This window comes from Myxine glutinosa, chromosome 2, assembly GCF_964187855.1.
Source record: "Myxine glutinosa chromosome 2, kmMyxGlut1.1, whole genome shotgun sequence".
Lineage (NCBI taxonomy): Eukaryota > Metazoa > Chordata > Myxini > Myxiniformes > Myxinidae > Myxine > Myxine glutinosa.
The window spans coordinates 87,562,510-87,584,441 of NC_136262.1; the positions used below are offsets into that span (position 1 = coordinate 87,562,510).

General features: G+C 42.1%; 1 protein-coding gene and 1 long non-coding RNA gene across 3 annotated transcripts in view; one reads left to right on the forward strand and one right to left on the reverse strand.

Annotated features, from left to right (window-relative positions):
* The window catches only part of GBA2 (glucosylceramidase beta 2), a 69,825-nt gene extending 51,263 nt beyond the window's left edge, over window positions 1-18,562 (forward strand). For both annotated transcript variants that reach the window (XM_068107862.2, XM_078771182.1), the window contains 5 exons: window positions 5,492-5,598; window positions 5,835-5,977; window positions 8,941-9,056; window positions 13,276-13,467; window positions 15,076-18,562. In XM_068107862.2, coding sequence (XP_067963963.2) covers window positions 5,492-5,598; window positions 5,835-5,977; window positions 8,941-9,056; window positions 13,276-13,467; window positions 15,076-15,297 — 780 coding nt within the window. In that variant the 3' untranslated portion in view covers window positions 15,298-18,562. The remainder of the gene's footprint in view (window positions 1-5,491; window positions 5,599-5,834; window positions 5,978-8,940; window positions 9,057-13,275; window positions 13,468-15,075) is intronic.
* A 908-nt stretch (window positions 18,563-19,470) lies between these two features.
* On the reverse strand, window positions 19,471-19,898 carry LOC144890615 (uncharacterized). Its single transcript, XR_013622318.1, has 3 exons — window positions 19,765-19,898; window positions 19,634-19,714; window positions 19,471-19,580 (listed from the first exon to the last, which is right to left on the reverse strand). It is a non-coding gene; the product is annotated as an uncharacterized LOC144890615 (long non-coding RNA).
* Window positions 19,899-21,932: the final 2,034 nt, after the last annotated feature.

Below are 21,932 nucleotides of genomic sequence, written 5' to 3' on the forward strand. Positions count from 1 at the left end.
AAGGCAGGCCTTCCCTGTGGCCCCAAAACAGGAAAAATAAGCCCTCGTCGGGACGGCATGGTGTTGAAGTCATGGGGACTCACTCTTATGGAGGAGGGGTCCAATTGTATGACAATGCATTCTGGCCCTTTGGGGTCAGGATGCATGTGTTTTGATTGACCATGTGCTTCAGCCTTTGGGTTGAGGTGCATGTGTATGCTAATGGGACAGCCTTGATAGACGGTGTGCCTTGGCCATGGGGTCAAGGTGCACGTCCAAGGCTGTTTAAATGTTTGATTTTTTACCTTTTTTATTCTAAAAAAGGTGCCTCATAAGAGGCAAATTAGCCCGAAATATGGATTGGCGGCTCTGCTTGATGTTTCGCCAATGGGGACCAAAGAATAAATCTCTGTCTGTTGACAGAGTGGCTGGGCGGAATGGAGGTGACGCTTTGGTCGAGGACTTCGGTCCACAGGAGATGGGGACAGTGCTCGTCACGCTGTTACGTCGTTGATTATATATATATATATACATATATATATATATATATATATATATATATATATATATATATATATATATATATATATATATATATATATATATATATATATATATATATATATATATATATATATATATATATATATATATATATATATATATATATATATATATATATATATACAGTGGATATATGAGAAAAATATTTTAAGGTTACTTATTGACTGCCCCTTGTATGTATGTATGTATATATATGTGTATATATACAGTCACGTGAAAAAGTAAGTACACCCCATGTAAAGTTTTGACTTTTTCAACATATTTCAACATACAGCTATTTGATCTTCATTTCAAGAATATTGGTAGGTAAAGGTGATATAATATAACAAATATCATGAAACATTTACATTTTGTAGTCCATTGTATAATTTAAATAAACATAAATGCAAATTTCACATGTGGAAAAAGTAAGTACACCCCTACATTTATCACGACTTCAAATACCTAAAATTAGAATCAGGTGCACCAGCTCAGGTGCAAATGATGAGAACATCGTTAGAGATGATCTTGGAGGAACCTGTCTTATTTAAACCTCAGACATTTAGTTTGGTTTACTCTTTGTTGTTAAAGTGTGTGGCGTCACCATGCCTAGATCAAAAGAGCTCTCTGAGGCCTTCAGAAAGAAGGTTATAGATGCCTACGAGTCTGGGAAGGGATTTAAAAAGATCTCCAAACAATTTGAAATCAATCATTCAACTGTCTGGAAGATCATCTCCAAGTGGAGAAGATTCCAAACAACTGCCAACTTGTTCAGGCCAGGCCGCCCCAGCAAGTTCAGCCCTAGAGCAGACCGCAAGATGGTGAATGAAGTCTCCAAGAACCCCAGAATGTCATCACGGGACCTACAGGTAGCTCTTGCCACTGTTGATGTCAAAGTGCACGAGTCTACCATTAGAAAGAGGCTGCACAAATTTGATCTACATGGGAGGTGTGCCAGGAGGAAACCTTTGCTGTCCGGAAAGAACATCAGGGCAAGACTAAAGTTTGCCAATGAACACCTAGGCAAAGACCAGCACTTCTGGAACAATGTGCTCTGGACAGATGAGTCAAAGGTAGAGCTATTTGGCCACAGTAGCAGAAGACATGTTTGGCAAAAACCAAAGACAGCATTTGACCACAAGAACCTGATACCAACTGTAAAGCATGGTGGTGGAAATATTATGGTTTGGGGCAGCTTTGCTGCATCAGGGCCTGGGTAGCTCACCATCATAGAATCCACTCTGAATTCTTCATTGTACCAGAGGGTGCTTGAGGATAATGTGAGGCCATCTTTCGGACAGTTGAAGCTCAACCGAAGGTGGACCTTGCAACATGACAATGACCCTAAACATACCAGTAAATCCACCAAGGAATGGCTGAAAAGAAAGAAATGGAGGGTTCTGGAATGGCCAAGTCAAATCCCGGATCTAAATCGCATCGAGATGTTGTGGGAGGATTTGAAATGAGCTGTGCATGCAAGAAACCCCTCAAACATCACACAGCTGAAAGAATTCTGCATGGAGGAGTGGGCAAAAATTTCTCCCAGTCGATGTCAGAGACTTGTAGACAGTTATAAGAAACGCCTACTTGAGGTTGCTTCTGCCAAAGGGGGAAATACCACCTATTCGAGCCAAGGGTGTACTTAATTTTTCCACATGCGAAATTTGCATTTATGTTTATTTAAATTATACAATGGACTACAAAATGTAAATGTTTTATGATATTTGTTATATTATATCACCTTTATCTATCAATATTGTTGAAATGAAGATCAAATAGCTGTACAGTGAAACCTTGACTTACGAGTTTAATTCGTTCTGTGACCGAGCTCGTAACTCAATTTGCTCGTTTCTCAAATTAAATTTCCCCATTAAAAGGCATTGAAATGCTATTAATCCGTTCCAGCCCCCAAAAAACCACACCAATTTTTTTTGTTACGTGTTTTTAAATAAGAAAAATGTACTTTATAAATAACAAATAATGTATAAACAAGCACGACCTCGTATATACTGTTCATAATAAAAGAGAATGTTGTAGCGACCCATGGGTCCCCCAAGCAAGACCGGCATCAGAATCTCCTTGCTCCAGCCGGTGACGTCACCGGCGGGGATCCCCGGCGCCAGAGTGGCTGGTCACGTGACCGCCAAAGCGTCCCGCGCGTGCGGGTATAATGAGCTCCACCTGTGGATCACGTGACCACGAAGCAGAGGCGTGGCTTTTGGTTTCGGTTTGGGTTTTTGGTTTTGCTTTATAAGGCAGCCCGATAAACGGGCTTTTTAGTGTTCCCGAGTTGGTTTTACGAATAAACATCTTCTCGGACGAGTTTGTGCCTTGCCATCCTTTTATCCGTATTCTGCTGGAGTCCAGACTCCTTCAATGTAAAGAAATAAACTGGTTTTATTAAGTGTTGTGGCGGACACGAAAGCACTGACGTGGTGACATCACCCCGCACACCAAGTGGGGGTGGGCCTCGCCGGGGAGAGAGGCGTGGCCTCAGGATATAGACGGGGCACGCAGCCTTGAGCAGCTTAGTGCTGCAGTTTGAATAAAGACTCTTGTATGAACCGCGTTGTCCGCTTGCTCCTTGCGTAAGCATTAGCGTGCGCAGCATCGCGCTACAGTGTATTTACCTTGAAGATCAGACGAAGATGCTGGCGGAGGTGGAGGAGATAACTTTTGCCCTTTTCGCCACACTTTCCTCGCTTTCACTTGCAGGGCGTTTCAATAAAAACCTGTCCAACGAGGTTTGTTTCTTCCTCCCTTTCAAAATGTTTCGAAAATTTTCCATCTCTTCATGGATAGAGGTCCGGAGCTTTGAAATAATCGTAACGCCCTTGGCTGGCGTTATAGCCTTTATCGACTCTTTCTGCTTCAAAATCGTACATATCGTAGAAGTACTACGATCGTACTGCCTCGCCATGTCGACAACACGCACACCTCGCTCATGTTTTTCGACGATTGCGTGTTTTATATCCAAGCACATCATCCTCTTCTTCTTCTCAGTACTGCCCTTGGCACTCAATTTCTTAGGACCCATGGTTAAAACTAAGAAATTTTCCAAAATAACCAACATGCGAAAACAAAGCAGCAGCGATATACGGCAGAGATGCTTGCACGGCAAGATAACCACGTGACCGGAACGCTCGTTGGGCCACCTAGTGGCGGGTGGCGTAAGCTCGTAACTCAGATCTCGGCTCGCATCTCAAAGCAAAAAACCGCCCGAGCGACGGCTCGTATCTCGGAAAACTCGTAAGTTGGTGCACTCGTAAGTCAAGGTTTCACTGTATATTGAAATATGTTGAAAAAGTCAAAACTTTACATGGGGTGTACTTACTTTTTCACGTGACTGTATATATGTATATATGTTTGTATGTATATATATATATATATTGTCCTGTTCTTAGCTCGTTAAAACCAGCCTTGGACGTATAGCTGAGACAGTTTTACTCCTGAGGCGGCAGCCCGAAAAATGGCGGTACTTTTGTCACATGCAGGATGAAGGAAGGCGAAGCGTTTATCTGATCTGAACACACGGGTTTATTCCGAAATCATAAATGAGTAAACACGACAGTAAATTCAACAATAATGATTTAATGAAAATAAATCGAAGAATGAAAATAAAGGCTGAGGTAAAACTAAAATTCTAACTGAGGTACCTCCACACCCGGACTCAAAACTGGACACACAGGGGAAAGGTAAAATCAAATAAAAGCCTTTTAGCTGGCCGGTACTCAGCTTTGGCCTCAAGTGTCCCTCTTCGTGGAGAGTGGGGCAATGGTTCAGTTCTGTTGTGCCGGAGTGCACAAAATGGCGCCAAGGGTGGTGAGGCGAGTAGAGGAGACGGCCTCCTTTCTCCTCCACCGTCTGGGGAAGCGCACGCGGCCTTCAGCTTCCTTGCGAGCCGACAATAATTGAAACGCCTTTTCAATCGCTACAGCAGAAACACTCTCCTCACAGCCTGCACAAAAATGGCCAAGCCTTCTCATCAAAAAAACCGAGATCGACTCCTTCATCAACGTCCCGAGAAGCTTCTCACTCTGATGTCACCCCGGGCCATCTTGGCCAATCACGACCTTCAGGGGTGTGGTGTGCCGGCTTTCTTCCACACCCATCTCTGTGGGCGTGGCCTTTTGCTGTCAGTGTTCATGTGGGCGGGGCTTAGTTGCCGTGAGTGTTCATAGGGCCGGCGCTGGTTGTAAATGTTGTTTAATGGGAGTTTTCATGGCTGGCTTTGTAAATGTAAAATGTTAGGGAAAATTACAGAGGGAAAATCACATACTGGGGAAAACTAACCTTTATCCCTAAGTAATTATCACTGCTTCACCCCTCGTGTGAAGACACATCAACAATCTTAAGCTACAGTTTCCCTACTTGGGTACATCGAGATTTCTCCTACGCGTCCATGGTCCATGCTACGATTATACAACCCTACCATTACCATGGGATTCTTTCATCTACCCTCCCCCCTCCACCCCCCCCCCCCCCCCCCCACAAACGTATGTGTGTGTTTGTGATATTGGTTGCTATCTCTGGAATGGTGTGTATGTGTATTTCATTCTCTGTAATTACCCTATTGAATGTGCAGATAAAAGTGATCTCAAGATAAATCTTGTCAAATAACAAAGTATTAAAATGATTAATTATAATCGGTTAAAAAAGCCGGGGAAAAAAGCCAGGCAAACACTAACATCGCCAAACTCATTTTAAATGTAATATTCAAATATTACCTTTAAAATGAGTTTGGAGATGTTAGTGTTTGTATATATTTGAGTTTCATCACAAAAAACATGTTATATCAGATTCCGTTATCGTGAAGTCACTTTTGGGTAAGAATCCCGTTTTGATGAACAAATTGGAAATCTGAACAACCTATCGCTGAATACAAGTTTGTGACTGCAGAAAGCTTGGACTTTTTTTTTTTTCATTTTTTTTTTTTGAGTATTTGCCTATTCCCATTGTGTGCTACTAGAAGGTGATGAATTATCATATGAGATACGACACTGATGGTGATGGCTTGATCGAGAACTCGGGCTGTGCGGACCAAACCTATGATGGTTGGCCTGTGAAAGGTCCCAGGTAAATATTTTGACCTTTTATCTTTTGTTTTTTTAAAACCTTTTTTGCACTGATTCACAAAGGGCTTTCTCATCCGGTGAGGCTAGAGTTTCCTATCTTGGATTCTCATTGATGCCTTCCACAGCCTTTACCAAAGTCCAAACTGATGCAAACAATTTTCTGCATGCCTTGCTTTGCCCCATCTATCTGCAGACCTTGTCTTGTAACATGTCTGTGGCTGCGGTGTTTTCTTGCAGTGCATACTGTGGAGGATTATTTATTGCCTCACTGTGTGTCATGCGCAAGATTGCGGAAATGAATGGGGATAAGGATGTATATGACAATTACCACGACATCCTGACTCGGGGTAAAGATGCCTACGATAGGCTTCTGTTCAATGGTAAGTTTTCCAATATTACTTGCACGATGTTTGAAAATGGACTGAGTAAAGGGTTTACTATTTTCGAATTGCTGTCGTAGTTACTGTGGTTGCAGATTGCTGCAGAATAAACTTAAGGGGGAACCCAAACGCTCAGACAAACTCGACGCTAATCCATCCTGTGATACCCGACAAAATTAAAACATGGATTTTTCCAATTTACTCTTTATAAAGTAGGTAATTTTGTGATTAACAGTCAATCTTGTTCTTCTTCACGCTTAGCCGTGACGTCTCACTCAGAAGTCGACCACCATTTTTGTACTGTCTACCGGTTGCATCGCTTGGGCCGAGTAAAGTCCATGGACCGAGCAAAACCAGCCAATTGGCACGGACACTTGAAACGGCATACTATTCAAGTCAAACTGCGAATAATTTTCGATTTTCCACAAATATGCCTAGTTGATGTATCCTTGGTGCTTGTAGTAATACAAACCGACATGGTTCCATGCTACACCAATGGCTGAAAGACTGCTAGTTTGCCAGACATTGGACGAGGTTTGTCCGAAATACTCGAGTGTGGATCGGGCCTTCAAATTGCTTGATTTTGTGCTCGGAACATTTTACAGAGCACTGTTATGAAACAACAGAGATGGTTAGTTATGGTTATCCGCCACGGTTGAGAGAGAGGATGTATTCCCCGTGATTAAGCAGAATAAACAGCCACTGCTCAAAATTAAGACCATCCAGCACCACTCCCCCCTCTACCATCAATCATCACCCCCACAATACCCACCACCACCCCACACCCTAACAACACCCACCACCCCCTCTCGCCCATAGCACCACTCCCACCTACACTGGGGCAGGCCATCGACATGGCACGACACACACTGACACAGTACAGCACACACATGACACAGCTTGGACAAGACACGGACACAATGGCATCCCGGGAAAGTATGAAACTGGATGATACCGTAACACAGAGGACACCTGATCAGCCTGCAACGGTGGGACAAAGCATTTGTTACCCATTTTGGTGGTGGTATCCAAGTGTGCCTGGGTGGTGTCTGCTGTCGGACGATGACGGGTGTTTCTGCTGGAGTAATAAAACCGATTTATCAATCGATACAAAACCCTTGTAACCCCGATTTTGAAAGAATGGTTCAAACGATACAATTGAATGGAAAAACAAACCTGCCAATCTGTAGTAAACATGCGATCAGCGTTTTCATCTTCACTAACACTTCCATTGTCACCATCTTCATCTGAATCACTCGCATAAGGTTCAAAACAGCATTCCATCACTAATTTTGTCTCCAATGATTTCTTCAAAATTCCACTGATAAGTTTCATCATACTCAGAACCTTCAGAGTTGCTAATGATGGTGGAATCGATATTGGAAACCGAATTCGACATGCACTGTTTCTCTATGTAAGCCGCCATTCGGATCAAGGTGGGCTCTGAGTGTGACGTCACTGGCAAAATCGAAAATTGACACTTTACGGCTTTTTTCAGCACTTTGTGATTGGCAATAAAAAAATTTAAAATTCTCCCCTTAAAATTATACTGTGATTAACGATTTTCAATGGCTTTCAGGGAAAAATAATTGAGTTTGGGATCCTCTTTTAGGAAATGTTGTTGTCTCGTTGTATCACTCTCTGATCAAAAGCAAATCGATGAAGGTGCAGCGAGTCTGCTCGTGATGTGTACGCACCTTGGCCTTGGCCTTGTCATGCCAGAAAGCTCAGTGTCTGCTTTATGCTTTGTAAATGGTGTGTTTGTTTTATTTGCAAATGCTTCTGGTTCTTGGATATTTTGTTAGAAATGACGTTTATGACATAGAGCCTGTTATTTCATTATGTATCAACAGGTAACAGTTTGTTCCAAATTTGCATGTCCCTGTAATATAATATGTTGAGGAAAGTTAGTGATCAAAAGTCTACAAATAAAATGATGGTTATGAGAGGATTCGATTTCCCTTGTCTTCATCCCTTTCCCCCTTTCTAATCCATTATATTCCATACATTCCCATATCTCCTACCCCTGCTTTGCTTAACTTACCAATGTTTCCTTCTGGGTAAGGGGGTCGGCCTGTTTAGCATTCCCATTTGAAACAATGTTGGAAATCCAGGTTGAAATACAATAGAGCATATTTTTGTCCATTCTCTGCTCGTGTCCTTGTAATTCAGGTAAATGTACACTGATATGTATCATGTCTTTGTCCTGCATGTGAAATACATACAAGTTCCATTATGAACCCCAGATAAATAGAAATAAATTCCTCTTATTTTTCCCTTTCCAATTAGTTTTTCAAATTACCCCTCTTTAATATTTGATAAATATATTGATTAAATAAATTATTTGATAAATAAGATACCCCTTTTCCAGGACTTCAAAATCAGACCACAGAGACAACTTACAGGTGGTGTAGCAAACCGCAGGCAAATGTAGTTTGTACAATTTGTGACAGCATTTGATAAGGAAGAAAGGGTTTGTGGGAATGGTAGTATTTGTTTTGATAGATCTGGGTTATCCTCTTCCATCAGCATATCCATTGACTGGCAGGATGGCATACAGGTACGCACAATCAACTCTGACCTGTCTAGCCTGGGTTTGAATCCCGATCCAGCGATAAACTTTCGCCCCTGTGTTTCATCAATGTGTGTGCCATCCCTCGGCTGGACGTTAAACTAGGCGTCCTGTCTGCCTGCATTCGTTGGTGGGCGTTAAAGATCCCATGGTGTCATTCACGAAGGATAGGCGAGCTATCGCCAGCACCATGACCAAATTCCAAATAACTGGCCTATCTAGCAGAGGCCATTGCAGTAGCAGCACGGCCACGTCCTCAGACAATGATGCTACCCCGCAGCCGTGTGCTGCATACAAACGAAGAAGAAAGGTATGTTTGTTTAGGCCATGTGATTGAACGAGCTGACAACAGGATAGCTAGGTTTTTATTTTTATATTTCTTTGCATGCAGGCCATTATTACAAGTATGACAGCAGCGCAAAGCATTATGCCAACAGCGTAATGGCCGACCAGTGTGCTGGGCAGTGGTATTTGCGTGCATGCGGCTTGGGATCTGGAACAGATGAGGTTTGTTGGCTACACATGCTGCTTTTCTTATTTGACCTTGCACAAGTACCTGACATTTGTATTATCTGCGGTGACTTTTCCCGATCATGATTATGAAGTTCATGGTGTTGTCGAGGATTTGATCGAGATTTTGTAAACAAATGGTGAGTGAATACTATTGTTTTCAACTTGCACGCTGGTTACAGAAACGCATGGTCTGCTGAAACGAGCTTCCAGGGACATTCCAATGGCGTTCTCAAAAGTCGGCCTTTTTATCGCCTCGACCAAACAAAGCAGAAATTGCCTGAGAAAATGATTGAAATCGCCTTTTTGCTCGTGAAGAGTACTACACCTTAAGTTTGTTCGTGATGGGAAAACTGTGACGATTCTGCATGTTTTGAAAAGGTTACGGAACAAGTTCTGGTAACCTTGCTTGTTGCTATAGGTCCTACAACACACCACACTGCGATGTTTCCGCACCAGTTTATTTGCCCCCAAAGCCAGGGCATTGTCGACTGTTCCATGTCTTTCCTTAAAATCAGAGCCATAGCATACAAGGCCTTTCCTGTAGCTCAATGGAGTACTTCTCTCCACTATGGGCTGGCACCCCAGCCTCACGTCTGACTTTCCTGGATTATAAGAACTCTAAAGCTCTCAACATTATTGGAATCTTCCATGAGGAGGCTGAAGCACAAGGTCTGTGCTCTCACTGTCACAGCAAGTTTGGTGGCCTCTGATATTTATCACATCTCCTCTTATCTAGTTCCATCTGCTTTTCAGCAATTCCAGGATGCACATGTTGGTCCAGTAAACCCCTCCTGGTTTAAACGTCGAACATCCAGGCTTACTGCACATCTCAACTCTGGTTCCTTGTTTCTCCTACCATCTGTAGAATTTTCTTCCAGAGGCTGTTCTATCACGTCGTTGTCATCGTCGTTGTTGTTGATGCTGTGCCATTTGTAAATGTAGTACAAGGACATTTGCACAGGAAGTGGCCATTAGTTCGATCACCTATCTGTGGCATTGACTTCACAGAGCCCCCTTGAAAAGATGTACTCAAAAAAGACGAGACAAAAACAGCCCCAACAGATTTTTTTTTTTTTTTTTTTTTTTTTGTATACAGAGTCTAGGCTCATGCAAGAGCGAACACATTAAACACAAACATGCACGGACACATAAAACATACAATTGGGGAGGAGGAAGAGGAAAGCATACAAGCACAACAACAGTAGAGACAAGGGACGTCGGTAGATCTGGGGAAGGGAGAGGGCTGGGGGGGGGGGGGGAGGGGGTGGGAGGGAGGGGTACACGGTATAAAGCAAATGAACACTACTAGGAATTTCAGGAAAGAAGTTGGAGATTGAAAGAGGTGGATTTGGGGTGTTTTAATGGGGGTAGAAAAGATCAAGGTTTTGGATAAGGGAAGATAAGAGATGGTGATGAACAGCTGTTTTTAAGACCTGGAGGGAGGAGTGGGATTGAAGAGAGTGAGGGAGTTTGTTCCAGAGGCAGGAGAAAAGAGGAATGAAATATTGAAGGTGAATAGAGTCTTGATTTTGGCAGTTTCACCAGAAGAGAGTTGCTGGCAGATCTTGTGCATCCTGAAGGAATATTTGGGGGACAGAGCACAGACAGAGCAGGGGGTACAAGGCCGGAGAGGAGTTGGTAGAAGACAGAAAGACCACCTACCTGCCTGCGGTGAGAGAGTGAAAGGCCTTCAGAATCGACTTCATCACGGAAGATTCCAATGATTCTGAATGCTTTGGTTTCAACAGCGTGAAGCTGAGCTAGGTGTGAGGCAGGAGCACCAGCCCAGAGGGGAGAGCAGTATTCCATTGAGCTATGGATGAAAGCCTTGTATGTGGTGAGGAGCTCAGGTGTGCCAATGAAGGACTGCATGGCGGAGAATTCCCAGTTGGCGACTGGCTTTGGAGGCTTTTCTTTGGAGCGAGACCCAAAACCCAAAAGTGAGACCCAAAAGCTTGAGAGACAGAACTACTTAAAGAGGATTGTTCAGAAAGTAGATGGGAGGGTTGTCCAGATGGTCTTTTGGGAGAGACATAGTGAGAGTGTGAGATTTGTCAGGATTGAAAGACATGTTCCACTTGTTTGACCAGTTTGTGATTTTGTCCAGGTCTGCACACAGTTGAGTCGTCAGAGATGGAGAGGATTGTCCAGAGAGTCAGAGAGATCATTGATGAAGACCAGAAAAAGCACAGGGCCCAGAACACTTCCTTGAGGAACTCCAGCCTGGACAGGAAGGGGGAGATGAGAGAATTCCATTCAGGGCCACACGTTGACTACGACTAGAGAGGAAGTCCGCAAGCCATGCATGGAGGTTTCCATGGATATCATAGGAGGAGAGTTTGGTGAGCAGGGCGGGGTGCCAGACCATGTCCAAGGCACGAGATATGTCAAGGGAGACAGCTATAATTTCGATGAAAACATTTGCAGAAGCAATTATGAGTTGTTTTCCTTCTCAATAACTTTTTTAATTGGTGCTCGTAAAGTACCTCAACAGTCCGATTATGATAGTTCAAAATAAGTGCCATAACTCTGTACCGTCTCGTCTGCTTTTGATTCCTGACCAGAATATAAACCGTCAGATTGGTGCATCGCAGGTTGGGTGTTGCATCACAAATTGTGTCGTCACTTGGATGGACCTTAAGCCGGGTGTCCCATCTTCTGGCATTAGCCGGTGGACATTGAAGAACACTTTGTTGTGAAGAGGAGTCCAGTTATTGTCTGGACCCTGGAACAAATGGTGAATTCCTACCCAAGTTATCTTCAGCCAAACATCAGGCCTGGCCAGCCAGTTCATGAAAGACTTTGGCCAAAAATGGTTCCTACTGTCTAACTCTCACTCGAATCTCTAACTTTCCTCTCTAACTTTCAATGCAAAATACCAATCGTAAATATCTACTATTTCACTATCCTCAATGTTCTATCCCTAATTTATAACGTATATTGTAATGACTCGTTCTCCATAGCAGGGGGATGCGAGTCCACCTGAGATGACTCGCAAGATCCTGCACTGAAAGCATAGGCTCTACCTCTCCAGCACATGTGACTGGTTTGCGGTGCGGCAGTATTCATGAATTTGGCCACATGGGGTTTTAGCATGCATACAGTCCTGAGGGGCATTTTATTGCACGGGAGGACGATACCGAGGTTCAAAATGCACAGAAATACATGTTAGAAATAGGAGGTTCAATAAATAATGGGGATGAGGAACAGTAAGGATAACAAAAATTTAAATATTGCACAGAAACCAGAATGGTATGCTTAACCTAGACGGTAACAGCTACCACAGCTATCCTCAGACTATCCTTGACGAGGGCAGATTCAGTTAGGAACACAGGACAAACAGGCGAGGAGACATTGGTATGTGGTGTTGGTGTGTGCGGTCTTCCCTGATAGAGTGTCGGGAGGGGCGACACAGGCTGATATTGCAAGTCAGCGGAGATGCCAATGATGCTTTGCAGCAGGATCACCTACAGACCCTTCTCCACTGGTGATGTCTTGTGTGGCATGCTGAGTGTCTCTCCGGGTCTCTTTGCCTCGGCACAAGGTCTGTGCTCCTTCTGCTGTGCCCCCCTCCCTCCCCCCCCCCCCCCCCCCCGCGTTGCTCTCTCTCTCTGCTTCTCTATTTCACTCTGTGGCTCCTCTGCATGGGTGTGCGCATCGCTGAATTTTATACCCAGCCCTCTACCCTGCCGACCCCCCCCCCCCCCAAGCCGAGAGAGCAATCCCCCCAACCCCGTAAGTGTCTGCTGAGGTAGCTCATGTGAATGCCCTTTGTTGACTTGGGTGAAAGGACAATGGGGGTGATTTGAACACAGATGGAAGAGAGGGTGAAGAGACAGACGGCATGGGGAGGGGATGGGGTGGGGGGTAGGGGGGGCTACCTCGACATCTGATCCAGGTCAATGCTAATTGGATTTACAAACACTTGTGCTAACACTCATTGATGACTGATGTGAATAATTTACCCCCTGTATTTTGGTAAATATATATGTACAAATACATACTCAACTTCTGAAGACTACGATGCTCAGATCCAGCAAAATTATTATGCGTCAGAAAGAGATCCAACTTGGCAAACCTCGTTTCTTTTCAGTAAAATGACAATGCTTTGTTTATTAAATATATATCAATAACTACTTGATAAAAAATTTACAATGACTGGATACACTTTACTTCAGAGAACGAACTTTTGGACCACCCTGTGTATGCACAGGTGTTTCCAGTGGAGCATATACGGAGTGCACTGCAGACTGTGTACGAGCTGAATGTGAAGGGGTTTGCAGATGGGAAGATGGGTGCGGTGAATGGGATGCTGCCCAATGGTGAAGTGGACCTATCCAGCGTACAGTCTTTTGAAGTGTGGGTTGGTGTCGTATACGCACTTGCTGCCACCATGATTCAAGAGGTAATGGCACTCATGGCAACCAACCTAACAGTTGTATATTTATTTTCATCAATTATTGCTATGTGTGGATTGGTCAGCCCCATTGTAATTAAATAACAATAACTAGAAGGCACTCAGTAGAGCGCATACCTCCACAAGGCAGAACAGTTTGCATTTTGTATCCCGTTGATAGGCCAGATCTGCATCTGGACCAAAACCAAAAGCGAATCAGCTTGTTATTGTCATTTAACCAACTCATTTACTTAGTTTTGTCAGAATCCTTCCACAATTTTTTGAAATACTATGCTACATGTCGTTTTTGGTCCTATCTCTCAATGGTGAAGAATCACTTAAAATATTATTGGATCTTCACCAAAATCTAATCAATTCGTCCTTGTCACACACCCAACCTGTCCACCAAATTTCGTCCGAATCCGTCCATCCCCTGTAGGTTATAACAGGGATTTGGTATTTGGCCAGGGTGATGTGTTCGCTCACCGATTCTTCCCAAAGGACAATGTGGTTTATTTAACGTCCACCAAATAATACTGACAGATGAATGCCCAGTTTAACGTCATTCCAAGGGATGGCACAATTTAACGAATCGCCCCACCTATGAAACACCAGGATGACAGTTTATAGCTGGGCCTAGATTGGAATCCAGGCCAGGCAGCTCGGAGGTGAGCATGCAGGGCCTCGGTGTCCAAATGGATTTTGATGCTTCACAAACTTTTGCCGATCAGGTCACCATGTTCGCCACATAACACCAAATAAATCCTGAATTTCGAATATTGGTTAAAAAATATACGTTTCGTATAGATTAGAATATAGACACTGGGTGGCGGTCAGATCACTCAGGTCTGCAGGAAGTAATGTATCTGCAGGAATGAACGCATTTCATTAGCTCGGAATATTGGATGTTTGATCACTGGTACACCAACGCAACTGTTTGCAAATAAATTGTATAATTGTTGAAGAGCATCTATTTGCAACATGTGGCGAGTGGCGGACGTATTAAACAACACAGCTCAGACGTGAGCTCAGCTCTAGGCTCTCCTGCCAGTCCTTTTAGGAGGGCTGATGGCATCACGAATTCATAACTTTTGCTACAAGAATCAGTGTAGAATCAATTTGTAAATGAGGCTTTGACTTGATATTATGGCAGTAAATGATGTTCCATCAAAGGCCTAAAAAATGATGGTTAGCAGTTTGAGATGTGATGTATTGCACAACTTTCCTTTGAATCATTTCGCTTTGAAACTTGGATTCGAAAATTAATCGAGCTAGTTGACAGACGTGACGACACGAGCCCAAAGGCCCCCGTCATTCGACAAATGTAAGCGATGCACATGAGACATCTGGATTTTAACAATCGATTTGAAGGATGACATGTTCCATTTTCCAGCACCATGGCTTCATGATTGTAGTTTGATTAAGATTATTTTCGAACTACATATATACCATACACCTCAGGGGGTTGATTGTTAATGTCTTCAGGGAAACTTGGGATGAACACTAAAATGATATCTATGAAATTGTAGGAACACTCGATATTCCCCTAACCTAGAATGCATTTTGAATAAGTGGACTTGTACAGTGTGTGATGTTTGCACATGTGCTGGCTGGCAGGGAATGGTGGAAGCAGGCTTTCACACTGCCGAGGGCACGTACCGCACTGTGTGGGAGCGCCTGGGCATGTCTTTTCAAACACCAGAGGCATACTGTGAGCAGGGCATATTCCGGTCACTTGCTTACATGCGCCCACTGAGCATCTGGAGCATGCAGTGGGCTCTTGAGCGAAGGGAAGGCCGGAGAGGTGCGTCGGCTGATTCAACTCCACCACCAAAATAGCGGCCCATAAACTGCAGCTCTGTCTAGAGTGGGAACTGTCCCGGTGAATGTCGCAATACAATTCTCATCCGATTCTGATGTCCGATATTTCTGCAATGAATGTTTATTGTATATAGTTGTTGAAATTTGTGGTAGAGCAGAACAACATGGGGCAAAGGGTCAATAAACATTGGGATGAAGGGAAAATCAGGATAAGGATGTAGAACATTATGCGGAGAGGAAGTAGCTGATGTGAAAGAGGTACAGGGTATCGGTGTCTGTCATAAACTTCAGAGACCATGAGGTGATCGGCAGCAGACCTGAATAATATACCAGACTCAGGAAGATAGTCACACATGCAAGAGCAGGTTGAATTAATGAGGTGAGCTTTGAGTTTTGATTTGTGGAAGGTAACAAACTAGGGGTTTATGGTAAGGGATTGTGATAGGGCAAGGTTTTGTCAGGGGGGTGAGAATGCAAGAAGAGCAATAGTGGGTTGGGGTCAATAAAACACTGCGAGGCCACAAACCTGCATTTCATGAGTACGAATGTGGGAGACTGCGGGTTCCCTTCAGCAGGCTTGGCTTTCCAAGAGGATAAGTCGACTGCTTTTCTTTTATTTTTTGCAAATTCCTCAAGAAAAGATGTGGGCAGGATAGTTGGAGGCATTACGATAGAGAGAATTCCGTAGCATTGTGTCCAGAGATGGTGGGCCAGGTGGTGGAAAGTATGGGAGACTTGCAGGCCAGATGGGCATGCCTGATTGAACTGCAAAATATTTCAGTGCGTTGGCCATTCCCAAAACACCACCACAGAGATGGATACTTTCAAGAGGACGTCATCTGAGAAAGAGCAGGAACGGTTTGAGAGACATTTGTAAACGATTGTATAGTGAGTGTTGGGAATCCTACATATTGAGTGAGGCCATGGGTACATGATCATGAGCAGTGGTGTGCGGTCTAATGCCAGGCAGTGGACATGCAGTTGAAGTTGCCAAAGATGAGGAAAAGAGCTTGGGTGGGAGAAGAGGAAAGAGTTGTAAGTTGGTTAAGAGGGCCTCGTATATAAAATCGTCCAATTGACAGATTAGTAGAGCATGCACATAAACGGGACACAGATCCAGAGATATTCTAAAGGATTTGGGGGCAGGTTGAAGTTGTAGCAATGACAGGAAAGAGCTCCTGGCAGATTGAAACACCAACACAAATTATTTTAAAATCTCAGAATGCTTTGAAAATTGAGTCCATTCTTTTGTAGAATCAGTATCAACATTGCAGCTTGTTTATTTAAAAATTTTTTTGTTATGGCAGAACTTTTTCAAATATCTCTGAATAGCAATTGCGGATATCTCGGGATAGGAACTACAGATATCTCGTGATAGGAATTATAGATATCTCTGGATATGAATTACGGATATCTCTGGATATGCATTAATGAGTTCTTTACATAGGAATTATTCTTCACTGCATAGGAATTGTGGATATCTCCGGATAGGAATTATCGAGTTCTTTACATAGGAATTATTGTTCTCTGCATAGGAATTATGGATATCTTTGGATAGCAATTACGGATAACTGTGGATAGCAATTACAGATAACTCTGGGTAGCAATTACGAATCTCTCTGGATAGCAATTATGGATTTTTCTGGATATCAATTATGGATCTCTCCAGATAGGAATTACAGATCTCTCTGGATAGCAATTATGGATAACTCTGGATAGCAATTATGGATAACTCTGGATAGCAATTACGGATCTCTCTAGATAGCAATTATGGATCTCCAGATAGGAATTACAGATCTCTCTGGATAGCAAGTATGGATCTCTCTGGATAGCAATTATGGATAACTGGATAGCAATTACGGATAACTCTGTATAGCAATTATGGATAACTCTGGATAGCAATTACGGATCTCTCTAGATAGCAATTATGTATCTCTCTGGATAGCAATTACGGATAACTCTGGATAGCAATTATGGATAACTGGATAGCAATTACGGATCTGTATAGCAATTACGGATCTCTCGGGATAGCAAGTACGGATCTCTGGATAGCAATTACGGATCTCTCTGGATAGCAATTACGGATCTCTCTGTATAGCAATTACGGATCTCTCTGGATAGCAATTACGGATCTCTCTGGATAGCAATTACGGATCTCTCTGGATAGCAATTACGGATCTCTCTGGATAGCAATTACGGATCTCTCTGGATAGGAAGTATGGATCTCTCTGGATAGCAATTACGGATAACTCTGGATAGCAATTACGGATAACTCTGGATAGCAATTATGGATAACTCTGGATAGCAATTACGGATAACTCTGGATAGCAATTACGGATCTCTCTGGATAACAATTACGGATCTTTCTGGATAGCAATTACGGATCTCTCTGGATAGCAATTACGGATCTCTCTGGATAGGAAGTATGGATCTCTCTGGATAGCAATTACGGATAACTCTGGATAGCAATTGCGGATAACTCTGGATAGCAATTACGGACAACTCGATAGCAATTATGGATAACTCTGGATAGCAATTACGGATAACTCTGGATAGCAATTACGGATAACTCTGGATAGCAATTATGGATAACTCTGGATAGCAATTATGGATCTCTCTGGATAGGAATTACGGATAACTCTGGATAGCAATTAGATAACTCTGGATAGGAATTACGGATCTCTGGATAGCAATTACGGATCTCTGGATAGCAATTATGGATAACTCTGGATAGCAATTACAGATAACTCTGGATAGGAATTACAAATCTCTCTGGATAGGAATTATGGATATCTCTGGATAGGAATTATGGATATCTCGTCATAGGAATTATTATTCTCTGTGTAGTAATTACTGATGTATAAAAATAAATAATCACGTTCCGATTTGAATCATAATGGAGGAAAGTTTATTGTAAACATTTTAAAGGCATCATTAAAGTGTATTGGAATTGTTTTTAGCAAATCTGTGTGATCTGGTGCATTGAAGAACATGTAGATTTACCTGTTTACATCTCACCTTTAATTGCGCTTTGAATGTTTAAACATGATTATTACCTCAATGACGTCACGAAGAGAATGATTAAATGCATTGGTTTTTTTTCTTCTTCTTTTGTAACACGAATGTATGATTACTTTTGTCCGTACAGATTTTAAAATGATGGCAATTGTTCCTTCACACGAACTGTTGTGTGCTGCATCATGTTTAAAGAACAAATGATGATTTCATGATTGGTGTATGTAGTATGCAGAATGCCCTTAAACTACATTTGATTTGCTAAAAATATCGTTTGTGTTTCATTCTTATTGTGATTCTAGCAGGAGTACCCAGCGTTACCCAGTGATCTAATCTCTTGGCATTTTGAAGAAATTTATTCGGGTTTTTTTCTATTTTTTGTAGGTGCTTGAAACACCCCCTACCTACACCCAAAAAGGAAAATGTACATGCAATATGATATTACACACACACTAATTGGGAATAATTTAATATAACCTTTCATATAGCTACAAAGGCTCACGCACAATAAAGCAATTTTTTTTGTTATCCAAAACAGGAACTTCATTTTAAAATATATATATATATATATATATATATATATATATATATATATATATATATATATATATATACATACACTGGCTCGCTACGCTCGCCTCATCAAGCGTCGTTACTGAGGAACGGGCTTATTTTTCCTGAGGATAATGACTACCTGAGTTGCTGTGTTGTCATGATTTACACCAATCATAATACAAACAATTATGTTGCACAAATGTATTTGTGATATTACATTTTTATAAGCAATTTAGGTTGGAGATTTAGGCTGAATGTTTTTTTTTTTTCAAGAAAGAACCCCTCAGCACATACATCGGGGAGGGGTAGGTGCAGACTGGAAGTTTGGGACGATTACACCTCACCACGTAATTCAAAACACCTCACCACCAAGTAATTTAAAACACCTCACCACCACGTAATTCAAAACACCTCACCACCAAGTAATTTAAAACACCTCACCACCAAGTAATTTAAAACACCTCACCACCAAGTAATTTAAAACACCTCACCACCATAAACACGTAATAAAAACACCTCACCACCACAAAATTAAAACACCTCACAACCATAAAACACGCAATAAAAACACCTCACCACCAAGTAATTCAAAACACCTCACCACCAAGTAATTCAAAACACCTCACCACCAAGTAATTTAAAACACCTCACCACCATAAACACGTAATAAAAACACCTCACCACCACAAAATTAAAACACCTCACAACCATAAAACACGCAATAAAAACACCTCACCACCAAGTAATTTAAAACACCTCAGCCATAAACACGTAATAAAAACACCTCACCACCACGAAATTAAAAACACCTCACAACCATAAAACACGCAATAAAAACACCTCACAGCCACGAAATTGAAAACACCTCACCACCAAGTAATTCAAAACACCTCACCACCACATAATTAAAAACACCTCACCACCACATCATTTATAAATACCTCATCACCACATAATTCAAAATACCTCACCACCACATGATTCAAAACCACCACAACGTTATTAAAAACACCATAACCACGGAAACAAAAGTTTGAGGGAGTCGTTAAGTGACAACACAGACACTGCCCAGATGTGTAGATATATAGATAAATGACTGTACCCGAGTTGCCGTTTTGTCATGGTTTAAACCAATCATAATTCAAACAATTATTTTGCACAAATGTATTTGTAATATACGTGATATCACATTTTATAAACAATTGAAGTTGAAAACTTAAGTTGTTAAAAAAAAACATCCCCCCCCCCAAAAAATATAAACAAAATTGGAAAGTTTTTCAAAAAAAATACCTTTAGGACATACCGATACGAGAGATATGTGCAGACCAGAAGTTTGGTACGATTTCACAAAAGTTTGAGAAAGTAGTTCAGTGACGAGACAACACAAGACAAGACAACACAACACAGACACTGCACAGATATATATATATATATATATATATATATATATATATATAGCCTAAAACACTCCACGGCATTCACATATTAATTTTTTTGTAGTTTTGTCGTGTTTAGCATACGGAAGAAGAACGAATACAATGGACACGGATGGGCTTTGCATTTTCAGATGCTTTGATAGAATTTTTTTTTTTTTCATATTCATCTTCATTGATGAAATTTAGCCGAGATGTGCAAAATAGTGGTCATTAAATGTCATAATAATCAATCAGTAATCCGTAAAGTTATGGATTCTGTAAAGTTATGGAGACTATCTGCTTTGCCAAGTGCCTTTCTATGTGTATGTGTGGTAAATAAATATTTATTTGCTGCTAGATGAACTTCAAATAACCATGTGTGATGGTTGTCTGTATAACAACTATGGATTCTGGATTATACTACATTCCTCCACTGTAATCTGCTTTTCTCTCTAATTGGTTCATTCCGTTTTCTCGATAGGTTTTTCATCATGTGCCCAAACCACCCTCACCTAATCTTTTCTGTAATATTTGCAACTCCATCTCTCTTGCCCATTTTCCCAACCGCTCTTGTTGTGATACTCTATGAATCCACTGAAGTATTCTCATCTGTCCTTTCCAGAAATTCCCTTCCCTTTTTCTTAAAGTCCATGTTTCTGCACCATAAATAACCAGCCTGATCACTGTCTTGTAGATTCTTACCTTCAATTGTATAGGTATCCTTCTCAGACTCCACGAACCTCCTTCCATCTTGTCCATGCTGCCCCTTCATTATGTCTTGATCCTTTGCTTCACATCCTCCTTCTTCCATCAGTGCTGAGTCAAGGAATTGACTTGTTTGAACGTGCGGAGGATGGTGCATTGTATTAAATAGTTAGGGTTTAAAATTAAACAAATGTGTGTAACGCCTCTTGTAATCCCCTGGGTGGGGAGGGCTATGTGTGGTTTGTGATAGAGAGGGCGGAGTGATGATTTTCTCCTGATGGGGGAGCACAATGCCTCGGAAGGAGTGTCTGGAGAGCAAGGGGAGGATCCAGTAGCTCTGGGGTTTGGTGCGCTCTGAGTAGCGGAAACATTGTGCCAGAAGTTTTAGGATCACGCCCTGAGGAGAATTGGCATCGATCCACAGAGAAAAAGTGCCTGAGGAGAGTAAAAAGAGAAGAAGAAAGCACAGAGGAGAGTTGAGAGAATTGGCATCATGCCAGAAAAGGTTTGCATGGTGTGAGGAAAGGAGGGCTTCATCATTGTACCTGTTTCATCGGTCCCCCATGCCTGCATCGTCATCGTGCCTGTGTCCTCTCGCCTGTTTGAGACTGCTCACCTCCTCCATTATGAGGTAAGCCCACCCAGTTCTTATTTCCCTCCCCATCTGTGATTTAATCTGGTGTGTGGCACCATAGGTCTGGAGCTCTTTTGTTGTATGTATATTGCTATTTATTGAATTTCAACCTTCCCTCGGTATGTTTTGTTTTGGGAAATAAACATGTTGGTTTTACAGAAGCTAAGGTTCTCGTGATTCTCATCACATTCTCACACTTGTGCAAGGCCGCCATAAATTTAAGCGCAGTTCAGCGAGTAAAGCAGTTCCGTCCATCCAGCGTCGTCGTTAATCAGCCTGAATTTGACATTATTAGTAATATGTGATTTGTCACAATGTTGTTGGTACTT